General features: G+C 55.5%; 3 protein-coding genes across 3 annotated transcripts; all 3 read left to right on the forward strand.

Moving 5' to 3' along the window:
- Nucleotides 1-2,033: 2,033 nt before the first annotated feature.
- JKF63_07907 (uncharacterized protein) lies at nt 2,034-4,631 on the forward strand (the record flags this gene model as incomplete). Its single annotated transcript, XM_067903835.1, has 1 exon — nt 2,034-4,631. One exon carries the CDS (start codon nt 2,034-2,036, stop codon nt 4,629-4,631), a length of 2,598 nt encoding a protein of 865 aa, XP_067759307.1.
- Nucleotides 4,632-6,664: 2,033 nt separating this feature from the next.
- Nucleotides 6,665-7,780, forward strand: JKF63_07908 (uncharacterized protein; the record flags this gene model as incomplete). The annotated part of the gene is made up of 1 exon (XM_067903836.1): nt 6,665-7,780. One exon carries the CDS (start codon nt 6,665-6,667, stop codon nt 7,778-7,780), a length of 1,116 nt encoding a protein of 371 aa, XP_067759308.1.
- Nucleotides 7,781-9,564: 1,784 nt separating this feature from the next.
- On the forward strand, nt 9,565-12,378 carry JKF63_07909 (uncharacterized protein; the record flags this gene model as incomplete). The annotated part of the gene is made up of 1 exon (XM_067903837.1): nt 9,565-12,378. The coding sequence occupies one exon, from the start codon at nt 9,565-9,567 to the stop codon at nt 12,376-12,378; it is 2,814 nt and encodes a 937-aa protein (XP_067759309.1).
- Nucleotides 12,379-12,880: the final 502 nt, after the last annotated feature.

Raw genomic sequence — 12,880 nt, forward strand, 5'->3', positions numbered from 1 at the left:
ACATCAAGGCTGGGTTGGGGATGCGCCTTCTGCGTGAAGGTAAAAGGAAGAGTAGATGAGGTGGGTGAGGTGTGTGTGATCTGTGATTTGTGATGTGCTGTTGGTTACACATACACACATACACACATACACATATATACATATATACATATATATTTGTATATATATTATATACTTGTATATATATGCTCATATATTTTCGCATATATGCACCAATACACACCCCTCACCTCATCTACTTCACTTTCAGCTTTCTCCTTTTCCTTCTCCCGCTCCCGCTCCCCTGCCCCTCAACCCCTTCTTTTTCCACACACACACACGCACGCACACACATACACCACACCCCGGCATACGCTCTCGCGCAGTGATGCGACTACTCCGTTTTGTTTCCTTGGCGCCTCTTCCTTGTGTCTTTCCCCATATATGTTTCCCTATTAAATGGTGTGACGGACACGAAAGTCGGTCTGTTTTCGAGTAGGATGAAGGCCCACATGAAAAGAGGTGAATAGAGGGGGAGAGAGAGAGTGTGATGACGAGCAAAAGGGGGGGACTCACCAACCATGCCCGAAAGGGACATGAGCCTCCGACACCGGCTTTTACTGGCTCTCTCTCACCCACTTCCTTCCCCTCTTGCTATCTTCTTTGTAGAAGACGTTTAAGAAGCATGATGGGAGAGAGTGGGTGTGGGGGTGGGGTGGGGAGGGGTAGCGTGCTGCGTCTGTTAGGCCCTGGTTTATGTGTGTGTGTGTGTCATCCTCCTTTTTTATTTTCCCCTATTGGCACAATTTCTTGTGTTTCTTCGCTGTCGTACGTGTCCCCCCACAAAAAAAGATCTCCCTTCTTCACCCCATACACATACTTACTGGGCCTGACATGAGCTAAGGAGAGAAGAAGGAAGTCGCACAGGGCGTGTGCCGTGGCGCATGTGCGCGTGTTCTCCTCTACACGTTTGTGCGGAGTCTTCTCATAACAGTTTGTAATGTGCGCGCATGATTTGAAAAAATTTAAGCGTCTATTCTATGCGTTTCTATCAAGAAGTCGTGAAGCACAAATACACTGACACACACACAAAACACACACAGACACACACAACTGGAATACATACGAGAGCGAAAGGGGGATGCTGCTGGGTGTGCATCACCTCGTCGCCTCGCACCCCCCCCTCCCCCTTTATAGGAGAAGAGGTGGTGGACGTGAGGATGAAGAGGGGGGGGGGAGGTGTAATGGGGGAATGAGGGTAGAAGGGCCAACCAATACCTGAGAGGCCAGACAGGATGGCCATGGAAAAAAAAAGAGTTCACTAATAGCCTTATATATATTCCCCCCTCTATTTCCGGGCTTCAGTTGGACGACATCGAGTCGGGTGAGTAGGTGGGTGGCGGCGATAGGTGTATACGGGGGTTGTGGGCATCTGAGAAACGCACGGGCTTAGTCGCGCCGCTTCTGGTTTTACAAGCTGATCATGTTGATGTGATTCTGCAATTCAGTGCAACTCCCACCAACGCCAAAGATCGCGAGCAGAACACAACATGATCAAGAAAAAAGGAAGGAGGCAACACTCACTCACCGTTGGTGGCAGTCTGCGGCTGATGCTCTGGAGGACAAAGCTCACGTATTCACGACACCACTGTGCTGCATGATTCCCTCCAGTATTTATATCGAGGCTGTGAGGAGGACCCTCTCATCCGTGGCCAAGCCGGCGCTTTGGTGTCTCACCACCCCCCCTTTGGTTTGTACATGCGCATCTTGTCTCATGCACGGCTATACACTCCACCCATCATGTAGCAAACACCTTCGTCGCTTTTCCACCTTTTCTCAATTTTCCTCTCCCCTTACCCCTAAAACTGTCAACGCCAAATCAAATCTTCTGACCCCCCCTCCCCCCCCCCCGTAAATCTGACTGAGTGCACCCCCGTTTTTTTTTCTTTGCACCTTCCAGCACCCGCGCACGTGATCCGTGCACCACTACTCACTACTCAACAAAAAAGAAAAACAACAGTGGGTGTAGGGCTGATTTTTTTTTTGTTTCCATCATGTCCAGCGATCCACAGCTCCGCCTCTCCATGGCGAACCCGAACAACGTCCCAAAGGAGTACGTTCGCGCTTTGGATCCACAGCTACTGCCCCCGCGCGTGGGGCACAACTGGAATGACCAGGCGTTTCGCGCCAAGCAAGGCAAGCCACAGCAGCTGGAGGAGGAGTTCCGCGGAAGGCGCGTGTTCCCTGCCACGCAAAACAGCACATTCCCAGCACCGGCACCTGATATGTGCCGCACGGCGAAGCAGTTAGTCGATGCCTTGATGTCTGCTCCCCTCAACCGCAGCGCCGCCACGCGCAAAGCTCGCACTGTTGAGGCGTTGCGCCACGTGACGTTGGATGACAAGGTGCTGCGCTTCTACGCTTTCTTCAATGAGCCGGCTCCTGAGGCGGGGTCAGCCTCGTTCTGGCACCGCAAAGTGGTCATTAGTTTTTTCCCCGTGGACGACACCATTCTCATTGAGGAGCCTCGAATCATCAACAGCGGCCTAGACGGCGGCGTCTTTTTGAAACGGCAGAAGGTGATTGCTGATCCCCGGCAGCGGGAGCTGTTCCCTGGCGAGGAGTACGTGTCCCTCAACTTCTTCAATGTGGGGCACTCAGTCCGACTCAACTCCACCGAGTTTTTCCTGTACGACTGCGACAACTTCACACGGGATCTTCTCACAGCCCTCGGCGTCGAGGTGGGGGAGCCGTTGGGGTGCCCAGATGACCTGCTCATGTCCGAGTATGGCCAATATCAGGAGCGGCTCAAGTCTGCCAAGTTTGGCTTGCTCTCGCAGGATCACAGTGCCGACGTCGTCGAGCGTTCCATCCGTTTCATTCGTGACGGTGGAAAGGTGCTCCGTTTCTACGGAATCCTCGACGAGCGCAACAGCATCCCTGGCGGGATGCTACGGAAGATGGAGGTGTTGCTGTTTGTGGAGGACAGCTCGATAGCTATTCTGCAGCGGCGGAGCTCCCCGGAGAGTTGCCGAGGGCTGTATCTGTCGCGATGCTGGTTGCCCAAGTGCGGTTCGGTGGCCAAGGTGAATGAGCTTACGTTCGCGCATCGCGTAAATGGACAACGCGAGCCTGACATGGGTAGCCCAGACGCGTATTATCGTGACGTGGATCTGGACATCGGTGTGACGCTGAACGTATTCGGCCGCTCGGTTCTCCTTTACGATTGCGACGACTACACACGCGAATTTTTCATGGAGCGCCACGGCGTCGCTCTGCGTCCGCCGGTGGACGTGTCGAGTTACTTCCAGGGGGAGAGACGCAGTACGGTGTTCGGAACAGATGTACTCACAAAGAGCCCCATTGGCGGCCATTCGAGAGGTGTAGGGGATCCATCCGCCAGCGCTGCCGACATCGGGGACGCCGACGCTTCTCTCGCCACCTCCTCCGTCTCTGCCGGTGCAACAACGAAAGTTGTGCAGGCTGACACACTCCGTTTCCGTGCTGTTCTCGCCCACCCTGCCAATCATGATGACCAACAGCGCCGCTTTAGTGTCCTCTACTACGCCGGGTCAGAGGAGTTTGTGGTGTTTGAGAGCCCGTATCCGAGGGCCGGCATCAATGGTGGCTGCATGTGGAAGCGGAAGAAAGTGATGAAGATTCCACCCAAACCGGGCCCACGCAACGCGCCGAAACCGCCGGCTGTGCCGGGCGAGGTGCCACACTACACCCTTTCCGATCTTGGTGAGGGCAAGGTCATCGTCGTGAACGGTGTGGCGTTGCGGCTCTTTAGAATGGATGCAAACACGGCTTCTTTCTTCGCTCGCTGCGCCGGGACAGTGCCAGAAGACACTGCTGATGAGTCAGCAATGGTGACCGATGCAACGGGGGCGATGGTGACAGTGGACCACCTTGTCTCTGAGCTGCGCAACTACCTTGGGTCCCACTATGGAACTGGAGTGGCCTCGTTTCTAGCTCTCGACCGTGACCGCGACGGTATTGTCAGCATGCCCGAGTTCGCCAAGGTGATGAAGGCGTTCCAGATTACTGAAGACAAGAACGCCGCAGCTTTAATTTTTGCGCACATCGCCCCCACGCGTGACACGGCGTTTTTCACCTCCGCGGACTTCATGAAGTGGATGGACGCCGTCAAAGGGGAGCACGGGGCGAATGCTGTACGGATTTCCAGCATGCCCAAGGGCGGCAAGGAGGCTGAGCTGAAGGAGATCAAGAGACGTGCACTGCGGTCAAAGGTGCTGCGGGAGCTGAAGTCCCGCCTGGACGCGAGATGCTGGAAAGGTGTGGACATGTTTCGCCTGGCGTCCACCATGCCGCGTGCCTATCGTGGCCGCCGGGCTGACTTGTACTCTCTCACGAACCCAGACCGCGACACGGTCATCACTCCAGTGCAGCTGCGCCGCTGCATCGAGGAGATCCTCACCGGCACTCCCACCTCGGAAGAGATGGCTTCTCTCTTAGAGTTTTTCTTTCCTAGTTTGCCAGCGGAGGCCTACACCCAAACCCGCGACAACGGCACCACCTACGCCGTTGACATAAACGCTTTCCAGAAGCAATACTACATTATGACGAAGGAGACGATGCTGCCAGACGACGATGCTGCTGCTGCTGCTGTTGCCGCCCCAGGTTCGTAGCGAAGAGGAAGAAGAGGGGGGGGCGGGGGAGAGTAGAAGGGAGTGGATTCATGTCATTTGATGTTTTTTTTTTGCCGTGCGGGGATATGATGGCGTGCTTGTCTTTGCTCCCCCCTTCCCTCGTTGCTCAAAAAAGGCTTAATCCGCAGCCTGGAGGCATTGATGAGCGTCGTTTATGAAGGGTCAACCCCGCCCCTCTCGTTCTTTGGGTTTCTCTCCCCTCCTCTCTTTTCCTGCCTGTCTGTCAGTCTCACCAACCCTCCCCCCCCCTTCCTTCGTTGGCAGCAACCATGGTTGTCTGATGGTGTCATATCAGCATGTTCATATGGCGGTGTAGTGAACTCCCCTTCGTCTTCTTCCCTCCTCCCTCTGTGTGCATGTGATCACCTTATGTTTCTTTCATATGTAAACTACAATGCGGGATCGTGCCATCTCTTTTCCTTCTTCTCACCCATTCTCTCTCCCTTCTTCGGCATGTCCCGCCTCCTCCCCTCGCCCGTCCCCCGCCCCCACTCACGATTCTTTCTTTTGTTCTTCTCCCTGTCTCAGCCTCTATAGTTTTTTGTTGCTCTCCCCTCTGCAGTTGCTTCTGTGTGTGTGTGTGTGTGTGTGTGCGCCCCCCCCCCCGTTTCCATAACTGCACTCTTGAAACACACACACACACATTCCCAAGGATAGAGAGAGGAGAAAGGGGGGGGGCTGGTGTGAGCGAGGAGGGGAGAACATGGCTTGATTCCCAAGAAAGAAAAACACATGACCGACTTCCTCTTTCCTTTTTTTCCCTCTCCACATTATCTTCCCTCTCTTCCTCCCCCCGCTATACAAGGGGGAGGGAGAGAGGGGGGGGATATACAGATGCACGCGACATTGACATGGTGCGATGTTGGGGTTTGCTTGTGGAGAGGAGGACACTTCATGCGCTTTGGCTCCTTTGAGGTACTTACCGTGTTGCACTGCAGTGACGGTGCGAGTACAGCTTCCGCGTGGGTGTGTGTGTGTGTGTACATTAGTTAAAGTGTAACACCCCTGGGCAGGCACATGTGGGAATGGCGCCCTTTTTTTCCAGAGGGGTCAGACGCTTCGCCTTGGAAGCGTGGTGCAACTGCCTGAACCCTCTCTCCTCCTTTCACCCCTCTCTCTCCCATTTTTTTTTCTCTCTGTGGCTGTCTGTCTCTCTCTCTCCCCCTTTCCTTCGGTGTGCTGAACATTCCTTTGCTGCGCACGTACGCGTCTGTGTGTGTGTGTGTCTCATTCCCCTTTCTCTTCTCTCCCCCTCCGTCTAACCACGAGGGGGTGACCGCAACCACAGCGACAACAACAAAAGTAAAACCAAAGGACGTTTCCATCATCCAAGTCGGTGCGCGTTCTCTCTTGATTCTCCGCTCTTTTTGTCCTCTCCCTTCTTCGGTCGCTCTCGCCGGTATCTGCTACTTTTTCTGGCGTCCCCCCCCTCCCTTCTCCCCTCCCTCCTTTCACACAGTCTACACGAGGGGTGGGGGTGGGGGATAAAATTCACCCATCCATCATATATATATATATATTCAAAAACGAAAACAAATAAAATAAGCCTCGCAACGACGGTGTGAGGGGAGGAACAAAGAAAAAGAGTATTCAAAACATACCAAAGGGAAAAGCGCGCCTGCAACTGAGTGAGTGAGCAGGCAGATTTAAGCAGAGGGAGAGACGACGAGGAGCCTGTGGCCGACAAATATATGTACATACATACACACATATATATAACGCGTCAAGTAGAGAGGACAGTCAGAGCAGTGGAGTATACGAGCCGAACATAACCCACTGAAAAAGAGGGAAAGCAAAAAACAACAAGAGACACATTCGCGATTTTCCGCCCCTTCCACTCCCCTTCCACCCCCCCCCCCACCACAAGCCCCACCCCATTTTTATTCCCTCGGTCTCTTTTCAGTTTTCTTCGATCGAAACGCTTTTGAATATTTCTTTTGTTCTGTTTTTCCTCCCCTCCCCCCTTTCCTCCCCTCCCTCACCCCCCACAGTAGTGGAGATCCTGATTGAAAATGTCCGGTTCTCTTCTTTACGATCAGCTGAAGCGCATCGAGGAGGCGTACTTCTACCAGCCAGGTAAAATGACGGGTGTGCATGCAATGAGTGGCGTTGTGACTCCGCACACAGAGAAGCGTAACCACTCTCGCCCGTTTTGCCTCGTATCTGGCAATGGGAATCGCCCACTCGCAGAGGCAGTGGCGCTTCTGATGGGCACCCACACCCATCACACCTCCGTGATGCAGTACTCCAACGGTGAGGTGAATGTACGCATTAACGAGAACGTTCTTGGCGCTGACGTCTACATCATTCAGAGCACGACTGGCAACGAGATCATTGACGTTAATACAGCGCTAATGGAGCTGCTTCTCCTGATCCGAAAAATGCGTCTGAGCAATGCAAAGAGTGTGACCGTCATCGCCCCCTTTTTCGGGTACGCTCGCCAGGACCGCAAGACGGACCTGCGCGGCCCCATTTCCGCCTCCGCGGTTGCGCGCATGATCGTCAAGATGGGTGCAAACCGTTTTGCCTCCCTGGATCTTCACTCGAACCAAATTCAAGGTTTTTTCGATAACATACCTGTAGACAACCTGCTCATGGCGCACGAGTTTGCGCGGTATCTGCGGGATCAGCCGTGGTTCGACGTACATCAGGTGGTGGTGGTCTCGCCTGATGCAGGCGGTGTAGAGCGGGCGAAACAGCTGGCTGATATTCTTCAAGTGGGTCGTATTGTCACCATCGTGAAGCGGCGCATCGCGGCTGGCAAGGTGGACACAATGCAGAGTGTGGGCGAGGTGGCCGGTTTCACCTGCATCATCGTAGACGACATGATCGACACCGGCGGCACGCTAGTCAAGGCCTGTGAGCTGCTCAAGGATCTGGGTGCCGTGCGCGTGACAGCGTGCTGCACTCACGGCATCCTTACGAACCCTTGCTCGGAGCGCATCAACAACTGCGACGCTCTTGAGGAGTTGGTGGTGTCGGACTCCATCCCGCAGGAGGAACATCAACGAGTAGTCCCTAAGCTGAAGGTGCTCACAATCGCACCTCTAATCGCGGCCGTAATCGACAAGTACTTGAACGAAGAGAGTGTCAGCTCCCTCTTCCTTACATCCCTGCAGGGTAACTAAGTACGATGCGATGGAGCGCTGAGATTCAAGACACATCTCTGTGAGTTGCGGCATGCGGGAGAGGGTGGGAAGAGGAGAAGAGCTGACAAAAGCTTCCGACCTCTCTCTCTTCCCCCTACCCCCCTCCTCACCCTTGCCTGCCACGGGCAGACGTATACGCGCACATACACCCAAGCCGAAGAGCTTAGAACGAGAGGGGTGTAGGCCACTTCATTCTCTCTTCTGTTTCGTTTAACTGACGGTGTTATTGATGGTTGCACCAACAAATCAACGCGTTTGGTGGCCAAAGGACTCTCCCGTGTGTGTGTGTGTCTTCGATACTCCCCTCAACGGCACTTTTGTTTGTGTGGCTCATCTTCTCTCTTTCCTCCTTTTACTGGGGTGGGGGGTGCGTGCGTGGTCCACTACTCTCTTTCTGTCGGGGAAGGCAAGCCGGACCCTATTCCCCGCCTGCCAAACCCCATCAACGGCTGCTGGGGGTGGCAGCGTGAAACACCAGCGACGCGGGGACGGCCACGAGCGTGTATCCCTGCTGATGCCGAGTGTCCGCTCGTGCGTGGTGTTGCGTTAGGGCGCCACGCAATGGCAGACGCGTTCGCGTCATCGATATGATAGGAAAACCACCCGCACGACTCGAAGGCACCTCGGCCGGGCCTCGCTGATCATTGCTGCGGGTGGGAGGGGAGCCTTTGGGGCACCCCGAGTGATGCAGCACGTGGCGGCTGGCACACCTGGAGGGGGGGCTACACTCGGCGAGGGGCGACGCGCGACGGGGATTAGCAGGGTTTGAAGGAGGGACTGCGCGCTCAGAGGACTGAGTCACCGTTGCGGCAGCGTGCTGCTACCGGGGCTTCTGCTGTTGTTTGGCATCACATTCCGTTTGTGTGTGTGTGTGTGTGTGTGTCTAGGCCCTGTGGGAGATCGTGTCGAGTCTAAACTCGGTATTGCTTTGTGGGGGAAGTGGACATGTAATGAACAATAACAACGAAAGAGACGTCGAGTGCACCTGTGAGGATCTTCTCAACTTTTCGATTTAAAGTTTGGGAGGGTCTGAGGACGGAAGGGGGGGGGCTGAGGGAATACATAGGTTTACTTGAGCTTACTCACGCACACGCACACGCACACACACACATATATATTTATATATTTATATGGTGTGTGTGTGTGTGTGTGTGTGAGTGTGTGTGCTGTAAGACGACAAAAAAGCGCTTGTCTGGTTTTTTACCCCCCTTTGGCTTTCTCCTCTTTTTTTTTCTCCTCTTTGCATCTTCTGTCTGCTCCTCCTCCTCCTCCTCCCATCTTGAACCATCCGCCTCCCCCCGCCCATTACATACATCCTACTTATTGATTACGAGAGAAGGCTACGACAAACAACAGACGGAAGCGGCTAGAGGTAAGCCAAGCCATTTTTTCTTCCCTTCCCTTCCCTTTCCCTCCCCTCTCCTCCTGCGTGTGTGTGTGTAAACACTGGCACACTCGTGCGCTGCTGTGATTCTCTCAACACTCTCGAAAGGTTTCTTCTCAGAACCCCTCAAAAAAAAAAAAGAAGCGATAAGGGATACGGTTTTCTCTAGAGTTTCTTTTTTCCACCATTTTCACTCACGTATAGTAGACGGCCGCACATATCCCTACGCCCACGCTGCTGCTGTGGCTGCTTCTTGAACCTCTTCCATTGATGAGGCTGATTATAAAGTCATAGATACAAAAAATTTGCACTTACACACACACACACACCCACACACACACCTACTCCGTTTATCCCCATACATGTGTACACTCGCAGAATGTCATCGCTGAAACTCAGAGAAATCGGTGTCAAGAACGACTCTGTAGAGGACGGAGACGTTTTGGAGCTGTTCGCAGCGTGTCGCGAGAGCGTCGTCCACGTCGCGGCGTCGCATCTGCTGCCGGGGCATGTTGCCGTGACGACTCGGAGCGGCTTTATTCAGCTGATAGACACCGCCACCGGTGAGTTTCGCCTTTTTTTGACGTATCTCGACCGAATCCCCCTTGACGCCTCTCTGCGGTGCCTTTCACTTGCGCCAGGGCTTTACGTGGCCTCGCCACAGCAGTACCGTGGCCACTGTCAGCACCATCTCATCTACTCCTTATCCTACTCAAACGAGCTTCTCTTGGCGAATGTGGAGACGGGGGAAGTGCGCCTCTGTGCAGCGTGTGGGAGCCGGCCAAGTGTTGTGCAGTGTGACGGAGACTACATCGTCTGTGGCGAGGGGAGCGGGCAGGTGACGGTCTGGCGCGCGAGTTCGGAAGAGTGGAACATGCGATGTTCTTCTAGCTCTGGTGCATCCCCCTTCCCATTGCCGCCTTTGTGGAGGGCCCGCTTCTTTGACAGTACTGTTGTCTGTGCAAATACCCATCGGGATCAGGTTATCTGCTGCTCAGCAGACTATCGCTGTGTCGTGGCTTCTCTGGAGGATGGCATCCTGCACGCGACCCTGCCGCTCGTTTTGGACCAGGCAGTGGCGGTGTTTGCTCTCAGAAAGCCGTCAACGGCATCGTTGCTGCACAAAAGCCTAGTCATATGCCTCAGATCACGCATCTCTGTCTTTACAACGAGGTCTTCGGGCGACACAGCTGCCGCAGAACAACCCCTTCCGTCTCTCTTGCCGGCTGCACGGCACGCGGAGCGCTGGACTCACCAGCAGGACTGCGTTCTTGGACGGGAGGAGGTGGCGTGTGCTTCATGCCTGGGCGGTTATTTGGCGGCTGGTACGATTTCTGGACTGGTGATACTGTGCGCCTGTGAAGCTGTCGTCGAGTCGCCAGTGAGGGAGCTGGTGCGCTTCAACGTTGGTTACGGGGTGATGGGCGTGCAGCTGTTTTCCAACGACACACTCCTCGTTGTTACATCTGTTGGTGATGTCTGGCGATGGCCGCTGTGTGATTTGCTGCGAAGCGCTAATGCGAGCGGCACAGAGGGTGGTGTGGATAAGACACTCGAGGCGGAGCCAATGGCTACAGTGCACCAGCCCCCACTGCCGTTGGCTGCACCAGGGGGTCCACCGACGCACCCTCCGTTAGACAGCACTCTCTCCCTCGAACCGCGTGTGTCCGCGACCCCGTACGAGCTGAGCTTCACGCAGGAAGGCTTCGCCGAGGACCGCAACCTCTCTGCCCACGAAATTTCGAACCTGACAAATGCACCGCAATCGGAGAACGAGGCAACAAAGGGGACAGGGGAGGCCTTGACGCCGGTCTCTATCGGCGGGGATGGTCATCATGTTGAGGCCATTGGTGGTGGTGAGGAGGAGGGGACCCCGTCTGTGCGTCTCTCCACTGCATCTGTGTCTTTGCGGACTACGAGCGTATCTTCCGAGGACGATAGTGACGAGGGTAACCTGGACGCCCGCCGCGTCGAGCCAGCGACGGTGCCGTGCCTGCCGCCCCCGGTGCCTCCGCTCGTGTCGCTGGCGGTCACAGACAAATCCGTGGAGGGGAGAGACATCGGCACTGCAGCTCGATGTGCCACCGAGTCGCAGCCGCGCATCTTGTACGACCCAGAGCAGGGCCCTGAGGAGCCTGAAGTCGTTGGTGTGGACGTGCTGCCCAGTACTGCTGAAGGCTTGGCCGGACTTAGCGATGATCACCTGCACCTCGCCACCTCACTCACTTCCACGGCTGACACCACCGCCTGCCACGACTCAGCGTCAGAGGACAGCGGTGCAGGCGGGCCAGAGGTGTTAGCGGAGGGGTCGACCGCAGGTGCCGCGGCACTGGCGGCAATCGAGGGGGAGATCAGTAGTGAGAGTTTACATCCCTTCCAGACCAACCGGGTCGGTCTCCAGGGCACGGCCGATGCGACGCAAAATGTCCACAACCGTCCGGGTGCTCCAAACAGCCCCCCAAAAGATATGAAGGCGCACGTGGAGGATCTGGAAAGCGAGTTCGCGCACGCGATGGGGCGATTGCTAGGCTCAGCTGTGAGTGTTGAGGGTCTTCGGAAGAACCGCCGTATGTGTCCTCGCAAAGTGGCTGGTGTCCTTGCCAACCTCACGAATCAGCGGGCGACTGCACCGGACGTCGATGTGGTTACTTGTGATGAGGCACCAGCGAAACTCCCTGGGCTTGAGGGGCCGAACAGCACCAAGCTGCTGGAGGCGAAGCGGGCGACATTGGAGGCGGCTGTGTTCGATTTTGAGGAGTATCGGCAGGCTCACCGCCTGGAGGTGGATGCCCTGCAGTACCACCACCCCGTTCTGGCCCCTACTTACACTCTGCAGGACCGTGTCTTCGACGCCGTCGTCTCCGCTGGACGTCTTTGCGACAATGGAGACAGAAAAGCCTCCGAGGCCAGCGGGCGTGCCGCTGCTGTTTTCCCGGCAGCGTCAGAGGACGAGCTACGCGACGTGACGCACGGCAAGGTGAAGTGGACTCTGGACCCTCAGATTGCCGAGGAGCGTCGGCGCGGCGGACCCGATATGGCACAGCACCACTGCGATGATTTGATATTTCCGACTCCTCGCTCCCCGAAGGGCACGGTGCTGTTTGCAGAGGAGGCGCCTCTCATGCCGAGCAGAGCCTGGGAGGAGGTTCTCCTGCTGCCGCTGCCGCTTCCTCCTGCTCCCTCTGTCTTCTGAGGCAATTTTTATTCAGCCACCCTCCCCCTTCCCCCCCCCTTCCTCTCTTCTTTTCGTTCACTTGCTATTCCCAAGTAGTCCACCACCACCACGAGCTTTTCCATGTCACTAGAGCCGGCAATGGTGATCAGGCTCGAGCTCATAGAGGATTTGGGCAAGGGGGAGCGAAGGCGATATACTTGCCTTGTTTTCCTTCGCCCCCTTTTTTTTTTGGGCAGAGGTTTCCCTTTGTGGTGTGTGCGCTCTTCCGCAGCCGTGTAAGGATGCGTATTGTGCTCTCATCCTGAGAGAACGAAAATGAGGCAGGGACGTGGCTGTGAGAGGGAGAGCGGTGGTTCTCCGCTTATGAGTCATGTCCACTTGACCTGTTTCTGCCGTGAGCATGTAGCTGCGCACTTTACGTGTCATGCCTGCAACAGTCGTGCTTGGTGTCTCCTGTTTCCTCCCCTACTTTCTCTGTGAACTCTCCCCCCTCTACACCTCTGGTGTGGGTGTCCCTCTT

Source organism: Porcisia hertigi, chromosome 8 (genome assembly GCF_017918235.1).
Source record: "Porcisia hertigi strain C119 chromosome 8, whole genome shotgun sequence".
In the NCBI taxonomy this organism is placed as follows: Eukaryota; Euglenozoa; class Kinetoplastea; order Trypanosomatida; family Trypanosomatidae; genus Porcisia; species Porcisia hertigi.